The 15,147-nt window shown below is 50.2% G+C and overlaps 6 protein-coding genes and 1 non-coding gene across 10 annotated transcripts; 1 reads left to right on the top strand and 6 right to left on the bottom strand.

Moving 5' to 3' along the window:
- Positions 1 to 277: 277 nt before the first annotated feature.
- On the bottom strand, positions 278 to 1,307 carry LOC9636834. The gene is made up of 3 exons (XM_024677620.1): positions 1,289 to 1,307; positions 655 to 1,239; positions 278 to 593 (listed from the first exon to the last, which is right to left on the bottom strand). The coding sequence occupies exons 2-3, from the start codon at positions 757 to 759 to the stop codon at positions 312 to 314; spliced, it is 387 nt and encodes a 128-aa protein (XP_024533388.1). The 5' UTR covers positions 760 to 1,239; positions 1,289 to 1,307; the 3' UTR covers positions 278 to 311.
- A 1,348-nt stretch (positions 1,308 to 2,655) lies between these two features.
- LOC9636833 (pentatricopeptide repeat-containing protein At4g19191, mitochondrial) lies at positions 2,656 to 4,893 on the bottom strand. Its single transcript, XM_002972780.2, has one exon. The coding sequence runs from the start codon at positions 4,891 to 4,893 to the stop codon at positions 2,656 to 2,658; it is 2,238 nt and encodes a 745-aa protein (XP_002972826.2).
- On the bottom strand, positions 4,768 to 7,242 carry LOC112347182. The gene is made up of 9 exons (XM_024677618.1): positions 6,213 to 7,242; positions 6,102 to 6,157; positions 5,966 to 6,055; positions 5,655 to 5,896; positions 5,541 to 5,603; positions 5,286 to 5,463; positions 5,138 to 5,224; positions 4,934 to 5,076; positions 4,768 to 4,876 (listed from the first exon to the last, which is right to left on the bottom strand). Exons 1-8 carry the CDS (start codon positions 7,114 to 7,116, stop codon positions 4,936 to 4,938), a joined length of 1,761 nt encoding a protein of 586 aa, XP_024533386.1. The 5' UTR covers positions 7,117 to 7,242; the 3' UTR covers positions 4,768 to 4,876; positions 4,934 to 4,935.
- On the bottom strand, positions 7,155 to 10,267 carry LOC9637490 (serine protease SPPA, chloroplastic). 3 transcript variants are annotated; one of them, XM_024677616.1, is made up of 15 exons: positions 9,979 to 10,267; positions 9,613 to 9,927; positions 9,375 to 9,558; positions 9,188 to 9,325; positions 8,958 to 9,128; positions 8,810 to 8,913; positions 8,690 to 8,757; positions 8,457 to 8,620; positions 8,329 to 8,398; positions 8,114 to 8,268; positions 7,964 to 8,066; positions 7,826 to 7,913; positions 7,630 to 7,773; positions 7,334 to 7,579; positions 7,155 to 7,248 (listed from the first exon to the last, which is right to left on the bottom strand). In XM_024677616.1, exons 1-14 carry the CDS (start codon positions 10,129 to 10,131, stop codon positions 7,361 to 7,363), a joined length of 2,076 nt encoding a protein of 691 aa, XP_024533384.1. In that variant the 5' UTR covers positions 10,132 to 10,267; the 3' UTR covers positions 7,155 to 7,248; positions 7,334 to 7,360. The 3 variants fall into 3 exon arrangements, with proteins under 3 accessions (XP_024533384.1, XP_024533383.1, XP_024533385.1); XM_024677615.1 differs by lacking the exon at positions 7,155 to 7,248 and having other exon boundaries at positions 7,287 to 7,579; XM_024677617.1 differs by lacking the exons at positions 7,155 to 7,248; positions 9,979 to 10,267 and having other exon boundaries at positions 7,287 to 7,579; positions 9,613 to 9,657; positions 9,711 to 9,890.
- Positions 10,268 to 10,361: 94 nt separating this feature from the next.
- Positions 10,362 to 11,757, top strand: LOC9636832 (adenylate kinase 4). Its single transcript, XM_002972996.2, has 7 exons — positions 10,362 to 10,468; positions 10,542 to 10,675; positions 10,729 to 10,874; positions 10,939 to 11,058; positions 11,122 to 11,289; positions 11,362 to 11,451; positions 11,518 to 11,757. Exons 2-7 carry the CDS (start codon positions 10,576 to 10,578, stop codon positions 11,617 to 11,619), a joined length of 726 nt encoding a protein of 241 aa, XP_002973042.1. The 5' UTR covers positions 10,362 to 10,468; positions 10,542 to 10,575; the 3' UTR covers positions 11,620 to 11,757.
- A 45-nt stretch (positions 11,758 to 11,802) lies between these two features.
- TRNAS-UGA lies at positions 11,803 to 11,884 on the bottom strand. Its single transcript has one exon. It is a non-coding gene; the product is annotated as a tRNA-Ser (tRNA).
- A 304-nt stretch (positions 11,885 to 12,188) lies between these two features.
- Positions 12,189 to 14,419, bottom strand: LOC9636831 (4-coumarate--CoA ligase 1). 2 transcript variants are annotated; one of them, XM_002972778.2, is made up of 5 exons: positions 13,376 to 14,419; positions 12,888 to 13,232; positions 12,750 to 12,817; positions 12,590 to 12,695; positions 12,189 to 12,523 (listed from the first exon to the last, which is right to left on the bottom strand). In XM_002972778.2, exons 1-5 carry the CDS (start codon positions 14,417 to 14,419, stop codon positions 12,413 to 12,415), a joined length of 1,674 nt encoding a protein of 557 aa, XP_002972824.1. In that variant the 3' UTR covers positions 12,189 to 12,412. The 2 variants fall into 2 exon arrangements, with proteins under 2 accessions (XP_002972824.1, XP_024533387.1); XM_024677619.1 differs by having other exon boundaries at positions 12,216 to 12,523; positions 12,590 to 12,817.
- Between the last annotated feature and the right edge of the window lie 728 nt (positions 14,420 to 15,147).

Genomic DNA, 15,147 nt, shown 5'->3' with positions numbered 1-15,147 from the left:
TCCAAGAGAGAAAAAAGAGAAAAAAGTAAGAACTTTGAAAGATCTCAAGAATTTGGAAGGATCTGTAGCCGATCTCCTCTTGTAGCCATGCCAGGATCGCCTCCGACTGTCTGCATTTGCCCGAATCAACAGTGTTCGCTGCTACTAGAATGCAGTATCCCAAAATGCCAGCGCCGACGCCGAGATCCGGGCCTCACCCCTGCGCTCAACAACTAGGACGATCACTAAGCCCTAGACCCTCATGGAGTTTATACGTCTTTAGGGTTCTATAGAAACTTGCAGTTTATCTACCGTACAGTCTCTTACATGCGTTAGAGCTCGGAAGGAAGGCCGTTTTCCACAATAAACTTGGGGTCCTTCGTCGCCAGTAGAGCATGCTCTAGGTAGGGAACCGCACTTCTACGCGTTATAGAAGCACCACGATCAACTTTGACCTCCATAGATTGCGGGTTTAGCTCTTTGAACCACGCATTTAAGCTCCTCCGCACCAAAACGTTTCGCCTGAGTGAGTCTCGCAGGGACAAATCACAAAGAAGCTCTCGTCTTACCATCTTTAACATGAGGCTCAGGTACAGGTATACAGTACACGCCACCTTGTAGCACGCAAAATATGAGCTCAGTATTTCAACGTTTCTTGCACATGATCATCTTTACCATCCGTAACTGCTGGTCGACTCCCCGATTAGAGCAAACCTGGAGGAACTGTTGGCTGGTTTCATCAGAGCCCGGATAGATGGCAAAAGCAAACAGCAGATTCATTATGTCCCTGAGTAACTCGAACGTCGACTCGTGGATCTGAATATCAACTAACAAGCACGATTAACTTAGTTGCAAATACATGTAACTCACCTTTACGAGCTTCAACGTAGAATCATAGCACTGACTTGTAGAAACAAGGCGATCACGATTTAATGCCAACTCGATAATGTCAAATGCCCCTCGGATCAGCCGAGGTGGCCATGAACGCCCCTGCCATTTTAAACACCTCCTGCAAGCCCATGCCGGATAGCGCTGAGAGTCTACGGAAAAGCACGAATGAATGATCCGGCCTCACCAAGGCAAGCTCTTCCACAATAGACAAGTGCAGAGCAATCTTCTGGCACTTCATCAAGAGACACTGTACAAAAGAATCAGATCGAACATGGAGTTACTACTACCGGTCGTGCTGCATGGACCAACAATAGTTCGCAACCTGATCAAGGTTTCCGAGCTGCAGTTCGGGAGAAGGGCGGCTCTCGCCTGCGATGTGACAGTCGGAATAAATCATAACTGGTGCTTGTTAGCTTACCAACAGCATAGGCCTTCCATAAACCCTGTGAACACCATAGTTGGGTGTTGCATACAAAATGAGCGAAAAAAAGGAGTTACCAGATGCGCAAAACGTTCTAGCTGCTCGCCAAACCCGATGAGCAGCTCCAGGACTTCGCCCTTGGAGCGTGAATCAAAGCAAAGAGCGAAACTGAGCGAAACTGAGCGAAACTGAGTAGGAAACGACTTGTTGTCAAGCTCAGAGCAGCATCTTATGATAAGGGATAGCAAGACTCCATTGGTAATGAAATCATCTCCAAAGCACCCGTGAATAAAGCAGAAATGAATCTCTAGCTAGCCTACCATGACCAAGCAAGACCCCCTGAAAGCTCCACTGCTTGCATTCTGGCGTGAAACATTCTTCAAACCACTGGCAGCAAAACCAAAATCAGCCAGCTCCTTTCTCTACTTGAGAAGCTTACCCGGATAAGTAAACTGGATTTCACATCCTTCCGCTTGATTGCCAACAGGATTTCCACTGTGCCGTCTGTGAAAGCAAAGAGGCTTAACGACTACTTTTGTCCTTAACATAAGCTGACACTTTTATTTCATCACCTTGCGAGAAGCAAGCAACAGAGTCAGGCTGTTTTCTAGCCTGAGAGCATTGGGCAGTTTGAGAAGCTGCATGGTGCATCACAGATGCATCTTAAGAAGATATCGCAGCTCCCGCCCTTGCACTTGACGCATCGCTGGCCCTCTTGGAAGAAATGGCAAGACTTGCAGTAGGTATCACAGTCCAATCCTCCCGGCAGGCATGCGCTCTCGCGGAAGCACTGCTGCTGCGCCTCCACCTCCGTGGCCACCGCCGCCAGCGCCAAGAGCACCAGGAACATCACTCCAAATCGCCTCATCGTAGAGCAAAGCAAACCTCTAAATCGGCGATCGATCTCGAGAAAAGCTTGCGATTTTATATCACCGAGTGATGAGATGATCCGGAGCTTCCGACAAAGACTTTAATCACGCTGGTCTTCCCACCAAACTCGCCACATGACTTGTCAAAAAAAACGCGACCATTTTCAAGTCGCTGGCACGCCACCATTCTGTCCAGACTTTTGTACAATTTTCCGTGCTTATCCACTCGCCGAAGTCTTCCGAGGATGCATCACCAGAAAAGAAACCGCTCGGGATTCTCGGCTAAACCTTCGATACCGCCCGACATTGCGAAATCATACCAAGGAAGTCGTCGCAGGAACCAAGATCATGTCCTTCTTTGCCACCGCATGGTTTCTTCGCAAGCTTAGAATCCTTTCAGACTATATCCTTGTCACAATGTCAACAAGCTATAGAAAAGTCCTCAAGAGAAGCTTCTCTGCATGGTTTTCGAGGATCACACTCAAGAAACTCCATCTAAGTTGGATGATCCATAGCATAGATGTTGGACAAGATGATATGAGCGGAGTCACTGCCAGGATCCATCTCCAGAACACAAGCAGCCGCGCACTCGCCCAGCTCCACGTCCGAGTGGATCCTGCAAGCGCTCAACACCGCCTTCCACAGCTCGGACCTCGACGTGGATGGAGCCACCACCCGGATCAAATCCTCCGCAATCCACGACCCCGCTCGGCCCAGGAGATCCACCACACACCCCTGCTGCTCGCGCGATGGAACCATCCCATAGTCGCTCGCGATGGAGGCGAAGCACTGGCAGCCCTGCTCGACGAGACCCGCGTGGCTGTATGTCGAGAGCGCGCTCACCAAGCTCACCTCGCTCGGACAAACGCCCTCCAGCTGCATCGCCCGGAAGCACCACAGGCTCCCGGCGGTATGCCCGGCTCGGGCATACGCCGCCACCATAGTGTTCCACGAAACTCTGTCTCGCTGCCTCATCCTGCCGAAGATCTCCGCTGTCTCGACGATCTCGGCACACTTGCCGTAGAGGTCCAGCACCGCGTTGGCCACCGCCCTCTCAGCGTCCAGCCCGAGCTCCACGATCTGTGCTCGGACCACTCTTCCGGCCTCCAAGTTCTCGGAACTCGCACAGGCTCCCAGGACGGTGGCGAAGGCCACGCCATCTGGAGGCACTGTCATGCGGAAGAAGAGAGCGATGGCTTCCTGGGGTCGACCGTTCTGAGCATAGGCCGAGATCATCACAGTCCACGCTACCACGTCCGAGGATGGACTCCGGCTGAAAATGTCCCTGGCTTCTTCGAGGCAGTGGCACTTGGAGTACATCTGGATGAGCGTCGCAGCTACGGGCACTGCGAACTCCAGGCCAGCTTCCACTGCTGCTGCGTGCGCTAGCTTTCCTTCCCGGAGGTTCTCGAGGTTCGCACACGAGCTTAGAACCGACGCGAACGTAAGCTTATCGGGCTTCACCGTCTTGGTCGAGGCCATCTGTTTGAAGAGTGCGATCGTCTCCTCGAAGTGTCCGTTCTGAGAGTAAGCCGACAGCATCGCGTTCCAGGAGACGATGTTCTTGTTGTGAGTCGCATCGAAAACTCTCCGAGCTTCGCAAGGCTGGCTGCTGCCGCCAAACATGTTGATGAGAGTGTTGCCGAGAGCTACGTCCAGTTGAACCCCACTCTCCTGGCGGCAAGCTTCGAGGTACTTTGCTTCCGGAGGAGTTTTCGCTCCCTGGCTGGCATTGATGAACGTAACCGTGTCGGGAACCAAGCCTTGGAGCAGCAAGCTTCGAAACGTTTGAAGAGCTCCACTCGCATCTCTGCTGCTGGCCAAAGCTCTGATGAAAGCGTTCCAAGTCACCACGTTGGTCTTGTCCGTCATGGAGCTAAACACTGCCCTTGCAGCACTGACGTTCTTGCATTTGCCATACGCGTCCACGAGAGAGGACTCTACCTTGGCGGTGAACTGGAACCCGCTCTCAAAGAGCAACCGATGAACAAAAGCAGCCTCTGACGAGCTCGAGCAAGCGTTGAGTATAGCCAGAAAAGTCACCTTGTTTGGCACCACCCCCTCCACCAGCATCTTCCCAAAGACTTGAAATGCCTGTCGGGTATGCCCGTTTTGGGCATACGCAGAGACCATCAACGTCCAGGTGATGATATCCCGCTCCAAAACTCTGTCAAACACTACCTTTGCCGATTCCACGCACCCAAACTTCCCATACATGTTGATCGCTGCGTTTCCAGCAACACGGTCGGAGCCACTCGTTGCCTCTGATAAACACGCGTGAGCCAGCTTTCCCTGTGCGAGGCTCGAGCAACCACTGCTCAAGACTCTCACCAGCAGGAACTTGTTGGGAGCGATGCCGTCCTGCTGCATTTTCCGGAAGAGAAAAAATGCCGCTGCCCGCTGCCCATTCTGGACATACCCCGTGATGATCCCACTCCATGTCCCCAGCCCCGAGCAAGAGTTCCTGTTGAGTACTTGGTGAGCTTCGCTGAAACATCCAAGCCTCACGTACGTCGCCACGAGCTGGTTCGCTAGCGACGCTTCCAGCCCGTGCTTGGAGATGTGGGAGTGAACGTGGCGAGCGACATCCACGTCCAGGCACTGCAGGAGCAAGGACGAAAGAACCTCCAGACTTGGTTGGGTTACTTCTTCCTTTGCTGCGTGGTTGGAATAGCATCTTTTCCGTCTTCTCAGCCTCTGCTGCCATTTCAATCGCCTGGAAGTAAGAAACATGAGACTCCCGCAACAATTCTATGAGAGGAAATTCATTGACCTTTACTGATATCTCCCGCATGCAAGCTTCTCGAGTGCCTTTTGCAATGCTTGGATTTCTTTCGTCACTGACCCGACAATCTTGTCAACTCGAGGTCCCTGGCGATTCTCTTTAGCATAGTCTGCTGTTATCGCCAGCGGAGTCTGTGTCGGAAGCTTCACTAGTTAGTATAGCAAACATCGACGACGAAAAGGATAGACTTACCTTTGCTGGCGTTTTTCTCGTAAATGCCTGGGACTGGACGAAAGGTTCTAAGCTGTGTATTAGATTCGGCTCGTAGTAATATTGACCCTGAAGAACAAATGAAAAGAACTTTGCTTGGTCAATGAAAAAAAGTTTGCTTGACAAATACCTTTTTAACAGATTTTAGCCAGTTTCTGAGCACCGGAAGCAGCGCCAGCAGCTTTCCAGGCTCTGCCTGAGCCGCTCTCGCGTTTTGTAGCGCATGGTGAAGTTCGTGCAGCTGACCTCTCTGTTCTTTCTCTCTTAGATGAGAATCCAATATCTCCTCGTCTCGTCTTGCCAGTTCTCTGAAATCATTAAACTAAGCCCAGTAGTTCAGCCCCGGTATTTGGAACTTTATACCGTTTTAGTTCCTGGTGCTGACCTTCTTAAGCAAGAGACTTTGTTCAACGCGTCGTCAAGGCTTTTCTTCTGCTTCTCAGATTGCCTGGCAAGAAATTTAGTTCGAAAAGCGGGCTTGGGATGATGACGCACGTACCTCTGCTTCTTTTTCATAGAAAAGAGCTCCCTGCTCAAATTTTCTTTATCCTGCTTGAGCTTTTGCATTTGCTTCTTCAGAAAATCAACGTTTTGTTTCGCTTGGTTGTTTGTAACCAAGGAAAACTCTTTCGTCGTTGGCGGCTGTAGAAGTTTCACATTGATATGACCGTTTCCGGTAGTCGTCATCTGCTGCCGATACTGAGATTTCATGTTTAGCATCATCATTTTCATTTCAACTATCTGCAATAAGCAAAAAGAAGAATTTAGAAGACCAAATAGAAGAAATGTTGGCATACAAACAAAACTTGCCTTGACTTCATACTCCGTAGAGCACTCCAGTAGAGCAATCTGCAGCTCTTCAATTTTAACCTTGTAGTCGTCTAAAAGTTCCTGCTTTTCCTGTAATGCGAGTGAGAAAGAAAGCAAGCATGTTAAAGCGGCAAACCTTCGTGACTTCTTTCTTCTTGGTGTAGGAAATAAGCTCCCGAATGTTCTGGTCACCTGGATTAAATGTTTCAAGAGTTAACTTAGAAAGCACCGATCTAAGCCTTCTCACCGACGATTGTAGTTGTTTCGGTCCAATCGTCCACTTGATTATTCAGTACTTGAGGAGCACTCCTGTCATCGCCACTGTACGATTCCTTACAAGCAGACTCGGTTCTCTCCGATAAACTTCCATGACGGACTTCTACAGCATCTTTTCCGACGTCATTTTCCAGCTCGTAGTGCAGCATCTGGTCAGCGTATTGTTGAGCCGGTTCTTTTGAAGCCCCTGTCATCACTGGCTCGTCAATTGAAACCAAAGTAGCCTTTTTCTTCGGAAGTTCTTGAGAATATGAAGTACAAGTGCTGGTCAACTCCTGGATTCGCTCCACAGCACACTCAAGCCTGGGAGTTATTCCAATAGCGCTGCTGCCGTCCTCACTAGTCTGAGCGTTGTCCCGATCGGTTCTAGACGACGCACACTGAAGGTCCCCGTCAACACTGCTGTTGACATGGTTACTCTTCAAGTACCAGGAGGAATTCACAACGCCATCGGGTTCCTGGCTCTTGGTCACCATCTCAGCTCGGGTAATCCCTCCGAAGTTGGGAATGACCATCTCGTTGAGTAGCCCAGCCGACCCTGTAAAACTACCCATCTCCGCTCTACCTGCGTTACTATTGCCACTACCATCAATGGCTGCTGGTGCAGTGCTAGTACGTTCCACAACCTGAGGCGAAGAAACTGCTTGATCCAAATGCTTCCAAGTTGGCCTTGCAGAACTCTTGGACGAAGTGGCCGTATTACTCCTGCTGCCGGTGTAAGGCCTGATGATCCTCGACTCCTTTGCGTGGTTCCATTGGACAACCATCTTTTCGATCCCGTTGGCTATTTGCTCTATCACGGTGTAGTCGAGAGCTCGAGGCCGGCCATGAGACCTGCTACTTCTCACTTGAGGCTTGACGTAGATGCGAGCCATAACTCTTTCGTTTTTCTGTTTCCTTGCGAAAAGAGTAAAAGCCGTCCGCAAAAACAGGGGATGTTCACAACCGTGTGAAGAACAGTTATAGTCGGTAACCGTTGCTGACGTCAAGCGAATATATGAACCATCCTATACGAGAAAAAAGAGAACCAGTAGTGAGTCCAATCTAGAAGAAGAAAGATCAAGCGTAAACGTATTGAAGATGTAAACGTACATTTTCTCTGATGATCTTTCTTCGCTTCTATCTCAGTAAAAGCTCCAGAAGTTCAAAAAACGTGCGCTCTTCACTTGATTGTCCCTCAACGGAGATGTTGTCCATGGTGGCTCGGATCTCGGAGGCCAAGCCCGTGTTGGCATTCAGCTCGTCCAGTAGTCTCGGGAGCAGGACAAGAACTTGTAATCCTCCCCTGAGAAAGGAGACGATGTTTGGTTTCGAGCGAGAGAGCTCCACAAGTTTAACCTGAAGGACGCAGCATAATTTGTGAAGACAACAAGAGATTTTAGCAATACCTTTGACTCTAACGAGATTCCCGCCTTCTGTTTGGCAATTGCAACAGCCTTGGAAAAACCACCAAGAGTGTCCACTAGCCCGCGTGCTGCTGCGGCTTTCCCGGTCCATACACGCCCTTGTGCTACCTCTTCCATTTTTTCAATCTGGAAAATGCGTTTAGGACTCACATCTACTAAAGGCAGAAGTGTGGCTTACTTGCATCGATCTGGAGAGTGCTGCAGTGTCTCTGAAACGTTTGTACGCTGTCTTTGCAGATTTTCCAAAAAACTCCGCTTCTTCGGGTCTAAAAGAGGCCGGATGTCACGGCATGAAGGGAAAAATTGGAACGCAAACCTGAATGGTCTTTGTTCAGCGTCCAGCTCCGCGAATTTTCCTCTTGAAATAACCTCTTTGGTAAAGCCTACTCTCTCGTAAAGCTTACCGAGATTAAGTTTTCCTGTACAAACACTTTAACCACGTTCCTGAGGAAGTAAATTAGTGTACCAGTAACGACCCCAATTGAGCCAGTAAGTGTAAGGCGTTCAGCAACTATTACCCCAGCTGCCATAGCCATATAGTAGCCTCCGCTTGCTGCTACGTCCACCATAGAAGCAATCACTGGTTTTTTCGCTGCCAACAGCCTCAACTCCCTCCACATGCTTCGCTTTCTCAAAAAACACAAAATCAGCACCATTGCTATCATAAACATTAAAACTTACAGGTCCGATGCAAGTGCATCACCTCCAGGACTATCAATTCTGAGAACAACGGCTTTAAAGTTCTTGGCCTCTGCATAAGTTGAAGTCAAGAAAAAAATGGAAAACGTCTGTCTAAACAAGAAAAAGACCTCGTACTTGCCGAATCTGCTCAATGAATGTGTCGCTAGAAATGCCACTTCCAGTGAAGCCCATTTGCTTTTGCCGGGAGATATTACCGACAGCTCGTAGGACTGCAATATCGGCCTTGCCTCCTGACAAGCCTAAGGTCCACTCTCGCACTCTTGAATATTTCCTACAAAAGAAAAAAAATATGTTCAACCGTTCAAAGGAAAGTTGAAAGGAAGATTGACGAACGGCTCACCTGTAGTCGACGTACTTGGGACTTTTGTCATCCTTTATTTGAAGCTTTGCCTTGAGCATCTCCTCAATCTAACATCAATCAGCAAATTTTGAGGGCATTTGAAAAACGCTAAAGAACTACCTGGTCTTCGTATTTCACGTCGCTGATCCACCCTTGCTGATGTAGCTTTTCTATCTCAAATATGCCCTCCTCAAGCAAGTTCTCCACCTCAGCCGTTGTTTTACCTGCGAAGATATTGACTACTTAAACTCTAGAAAGTAGACTGTACCTCTTACAGATGCGATACGGTCGAGCCAGTTCTCGTACACATCATCAAGAATAGCTGTAAGCATTTCTCGATTTGCATCGGACATATCTTTACGAGAGAGTAAATCTCCAACGCTTTTGTACTTTCCAATACGTTCAATTTGTGGCTGTACCCCGATTTTCTCAAGCACACCTGAAAATGCGAGCAATGTTATCTCTTTTCATAAAGTGAAAGAAACACTAGCTACTCACCACCAACAAATTGCGCTTGGACTTTTAAGCCAAGCAAAGAAATGTATGCTCCAGGTGGTGCAAACACGTCCCCACAAGAACACGCAAGGTAGTATTCCTTTTCCCCACCTACTGCTAAGTAACCAACAAGTGGTTTGCCTGGTATAAAAAAGATGAGAAATTGAGAAACAAGGAATAAGCACATCACCAGATTGCTTGTAGTACTCAATATGTCGACAAATCTCATCAACTTTGGGCCATCCACATGAAAGAGGCTCCACCTGAACGATCACTGCTGCTATGCGAGGATCATGAGCAGCCTTGATCAGATTTTGACAGATTTGTGGAAGCGACATGCCTGGTTGGAACTTATCTTGTAGCTGCTCTGTGATCTAGATAGACAGATGAAAGAACTAAATACCATCACCATTCGAAAAAGTACGTACCTCGCCCGAGATCTTCATCTTTAAAATGCTTCCTTTCTTGACCCTCTGCCATGGCCACGCGATCAGCATCTTGAGCTTTATCAAGAAAACTTGCCAACCATTGGCTGCATGAAACTCGAGCTCGCCGGAAGGGTAATCCTCTTGTCCCGCTGGAGCTGCCGCTCCATTTCCCCCGGCTAAAGACTCCTCCTTTGCTCTGTCACTAGTTGTATCGGCCTCGGACGTCTCAAATGCGCGGCAAGCCACGAACTTTCTAGATGACGATCGTCTGCTCGAGCACCGGGGATCGTTCCAGCACCGTCCATTCACAGCGATCTGAAAGCCAAAACGCTTCTAAGAAATGTTTCACTGGATAGAAATACTCACGATTCTCAGGTGCCTGGCATTGTAGTGGAGCGTAGAAGAAGGCAAACAAGCCGACGCCAGCGACACCTCCGCCGCTGCTGGATGCGAAACAATCAAAGCACTGGAGCGCCTGGTCGAGAACACGGTGTCGAAGAGCGCCGCATTCCTCGACATTCTTCCTAGCCCTAGCTACGATCGATCGTCGCGCCTTGCCAGATATCCCTACCGCGCCATCGCTCGCGAAACCCCAAGCTCCCAATCCCTAAAATTCGAACAATGGCGCTCAGAGAAACACGACCAGTGGCAGTGCTCCTCTCCACCCATGAAAGAGGCATCAGAAGTAGAATATTCTAGAGTGTGGTCAAGCTAATACCAGCCATTGGATTCATCCAGACGTTTATTGAGCTTAGTTCTTAAAAAACACGCCATTGGAGAGAGAGAAGAGCGCGATCGAGAGGCGCGGCGAGGGCGAGACGCTGCGTAATCTCCATCCGGACGGCATAGCTCCCAGGTATGAGCGCCGGCAATCCGCCATGGATTCTCGCCAAGATTTCACACTGGATCCCTTGTTTCGCCTCCGCTAGGCATTGAATCCCTCGCGCGAGGTCTCCAGGAGTAATGGCGGACCTGGCCGATGTCCCCGTGGACGATCTCATGGGAGAACTCCTGAGGAGAATGAAATGCGCGAACAAGCCCGAAAAGCGCCTGATCCTTGTCGGTAAGAACGAGAATACTTCTTCTTCTACTTCTTTCTTATCGATCGATTTTTAGGTCCGCCTGGATCGGGCAAGGGCACGCAGTCACCGATCATCAAAGACGAGTTTTGCCTGTGTCATTTGGCCACAGGAGATATGCTCAGGGCTGCCGTCGCGGCAAAGACTCCTCTTGGGATAAAGGCAAAAGAGGCCATGGACAAAGTAACGACGTGTTTGCTTCTTTTCTGATTCCCGGCATTGATTGTTCGCCTTGTCGATGTTCCAGGGAGAGCTCGTTTCGGACGACTTGGTTGTGGGAATTATTGACGAGGCGATCAAGAAGCCGTCGTGCCAGAAAGGCTTTATTCTGGACGGATTTCCTCGGACAGTGGCGCAAGCCGAAAAGGTATTTTCTCTGTGTATATGGTTAGCGTGCTCTATTTGATTTAGCTTAGTGTTTTTTCCTCAGCTGGACGCGATGCTAGAAAACCAGGGAAACAAGATCGACAAGGTCCTCAACTTTGAAATCGCGGACCCCGTCCTGGAGGAGCGCATCACCGGGAGATGGATCCACCCAGCAAGTGGAAGGTCTTACCACACAAAGTTCGCCCCGCCGAAAACTCCCGGCGTCGATGACGTACGTTTCCGTTTCTCTTTTTTTTTTCAGCTTTCTCTTTTGTGTAAGAGTACCTATCCGTATGCATTGCAGGTGACCGGAGAGCCGCTGATCCAACGCAAAGACGACAATGCAGCCGTCCTGAAGAGCAGGCTCGACGCATTCCATGCACAGACAGAGCCTGTGAGTCCCTTGTGCTTTTCAGAGCTTTCCCTCGTTTCTCTTGGGCTTAGTTAGATCAATTGACAGGTGATAAACTACTACAACAACAAGAATCTCGTTGCTCATCTCCACGCGGAGAAGCCGCCCAGCGATGTCACAGCCGAAGTCCGGAACGCTCTCAAATCGTGATCCAAGTTTGCTCGTTCGCCAACAAATAAGAACATGCTGCCATAACGCGCCAAGCTGAACTTATTTTGGTTTCTTTCTTTCTGAGCTTCCGGAGGCTCTGGCAATTTTTGCAGTTAAATTGAGACAAATTCTTTGAAATCCTTTGAAATCGCGAAGCAAACAAAAGAGCAAACGTGATATTGCCGTCAACAGCAGGACTTGAACCTGCGCGGGCGTTACCCAACAGATTTCAAGTCTGTCTCCTTAACCACTCGGACATGTTGACATTAGTCATGCGTTCTAGATTGAAAGATATTGAATCCTTCCACCCAAAAATCTTGACAAAGCCAAAAAAAAATCTTCGCCCATGCACCCCGCACCGCTCCATTTCAATAACATTTCACACCAACTTGAGTGGAATGTCTGCGTGCTCGCGTGGTCCCAAAACAAATCTATTATCAAGATCCAGCGCTCACGCAAGCAGCTAGCGCCGCCAGCCAGCCAATCTTGACGTGAACTCCAGAAAAATCCAAGAGCTACTCTGACTGACTTTTTGACTAGAGTGGACTAAAGTCAGTCAGCATTTGTGTGAGTGGAAAGGTTCTTCCGGGACTCTTGTTTGATTCAAGTGATTGGAAAGTTCTACAATATATACAGTGAAGGACTGACTGCTGGAGCGGCCACCTACACTGTGAAGTCAATCGTTTCATCGCCCACCATAGCCTTCCACATATCGTATAATGGAACAGATGTCAAAAGCTCGAGCTGATTCTGCGCAAAGTCAAAAGCTGGCGATCCATGGCTCGATGATAAACTAGTTTGTCGAGAGCGCGCTCTTGAGGACCTTCCGCAGAATCTTTCCAGCGGCAGATTTGGGGATAGAGTCCACGAAGATGACAGAGTGCAACCTTTTGTAGAACACGACCTGTTTCGAGAGCTTTCAATGAGCTGACCCAGGAAAAGAACGGATGTTGAAATTGCGGCGCCTCACCTGTTTCGCAATGAATTGCTTGACGTCGTCCTCCGAGACGCGCAAAATGCCGGGGCTTCGCACCACGAACGCGACCGGCAACTCCCCAGCCACTTCGTCGCTCTTGCTGGAACATCCATCCATCATCAGAGAAGATAATCTTCGAGAAAATCGTACATACCCCACGACCGCAGCATCACAGATCCGTGGATGCGAGACCAAGAGTGCTTCGATCTCCGCTGGCGCAACCTGGATGCACGAAGAATGCCAAAGTTCTCATATCGAATGTGCTATAAGCTAGCGATCTTTTCAATTTTACCTGGAACCCCTTGAACTTGATGAGCTCCTTGACGCGATCCACAATGAAGAGCTCCTCGTCGCGGTCGATGAATCCCACGTCGCCGGTGTGGAGCCATCCCTCCTTGTCGATGGTTGCCATGGTGGCTTCCACATTGCGGAGGTACCCCTTCATGATCTGGGGGCCGCGGAGGCAAATCTCGCCACACACGCCATACGCCAGCGACTCGCCCGTCTCGGTGTCCACGATCTTGGCCTCGGTGTTGCGCACGATCGTGCCGCAAGAGCCCGACTTGATCGCGAATGGCGTCTTGGCGAAGGCCAGGCTCATCGAGATGAGAGGGCCGGCTTCGGTCATCCCGTATCCCTGTCGATGAAAACCACACCATCAGTACAAGCTCGTTCTTGCAAGAATCGAAATATCATGTATCCTCCAAGAATCGATCGAAATATCATGGATCTTCCACGAATTGATCGAAATATCTTCGCGATCGATTGATCCCGACTGACCTGAGCGATGATCACGCCGGGGAGCTTGTCGCCGATGGCTCGCTCCAGCTCCTTGCCCAGCGGCGCGGCCCCGGACATGATGAATCGCAGCGAGGAGAGATCGTAGTCGCCGACGACGGGATTCTTGGCCAGGGCCAGGAGAATCGGTGGCACCAGGCACGCCGCCGTGACCTGGAAGCGCTGGATCGCTCCCAGCATGGCGCCGATCTCGTACTTGCGCATGACCACGATCGCGGCGCCGGCGCGGAGGGACGCGAAGAGGACGCAGCTGAGGCAGTAGATGTGGAAGAGGGGAAGAACGCACAGCATGCGATCGTTGCCATGGAGGAAGAGATTAGGGTTCTCGCCATCGACGAGCTGCGCGATACAAGTGATGAGGTTCTTGTGCGTCAGCTCCACGCCCTTGGGCAGCGAGGTGGTGCCCGACGAGAATGGCAGCGTCACGACGTCCACATCCGCCGCGATCTCCACCTCCGGGCACTCGGATTCATCGGCCTGGAGCAGCGCGCTTGCGAAGAACATCACATTGGAGCGATCGGCGCTCTTCGCCGCGGCCTTGATGGGATCGAAGCCATCGCTCACCAGCATTACATATATTTCGCGCTCTTGATCATCCTGGTGGAGGAGGCGATCGAGCTTGTCGATCTGCGCAGCCTGCGTCACGATCATCCGGGCACCGGAGCCGTTGGCCTGCTTCTCAATCTCGCTGGCCGTGCACAGTGGATTGGCGGTGGTGACGGTGGCGCCGATTCTCGCCGCGCCAAGGAACGCGAGCACGAATTCGATGCAATTCGGGAGGAGGAGCATGACGACGTCGCCCTTGCGGATGCCGAGGCGCGACAGCCCCGCGCCAACGCGCCGCGCGAGAAGATCCACGTCGCCATAGCTGAGAACTCTGCCCGCCTCGGCATCGATCAGGCAGGGGCGGCTCGAAGCTTTGCCCTGATGGCGCTGGAACAAGTACTCCGTGAGAGGCAAGTGATTCTGAAGCTCGATATCTGGCAGCTTGGATCTAAAGATATACTCTTGGGTGTTGGTGGCCATCCTTCTGTGAGAGAAAACAATATTGCTTATGAGATTCCAAGAGAAGAACATAGCTTTATAGTCTATGTACGGACAGGGTGGCCAAAAGGACAGTTTTGAGCCCCAGCCGCAATGTTTGGTATGGTGCGAAGACTACGTTTTTGGTAATTAAATGGAAATTCAACCATGTTATATCGTGTGAAACATTGTTGATTTGTAACTATTGAATCCTTGTTTTCTATTCTATTGTCTCGTTGTTTTTGTCACTGAGCGATAATTTCCACAAGCAACATCAAAACCAGACAAACACTGATCACGTTGACTGTAAAAACCGTGTTGCGCTAGCAAAACATGAGCAACAGTAGTTCTTCTTCGAAACGTCGCAGCAAGTCTTTTCCCTCGTTGCCGATCGTTATGAACAACGCACGCGGCAAGCAATGCCTCCCAATCCACCATGTCATCCTCAAACGGCATGTTGGCGATCAAATCTTCCGCAAGCTCGAGCTGACCCACCCTCGCCAAAATGTTGAGCACGCACCTGTAATGCTCTTTTCCCCCAAGCCCAAAATCAAAGCTCATCGACACAAACTGCTCAATCGCAAGCCGCAGCACCCCGATATGAACACACGCAAGCAGCACGCTCTTGAACACCACCGCATCCAGGCATATCCCCTGGATCGATCTCTCCGGATGCCCAGCTTGGGCATATGCTACGCACACGGACATCACTCGACGGTGAGCTCGCCCAC

The sequence above is a fragment of the Selaginella moellendorffii genome, unplaced genomic scaffold (genome assembly GCF_000143415.4).
Source record: "Selaginella moellendorffii unplaced genomic scaffold, v1.0 SELMOscaffold_20, whole genome shotgun sequence".
NCBI classification, from domain to species: domain Eukaryota; kingdom Viridiplantae; phylum Streptophyta; class Lycopodiopsida; order Selaginellales; family Selaginellaceae; genus Selaginella; species Selaginella moellendorffii.
This window is presented reverse-complemented; position numbering and strand designations above follow the sequence as displayed.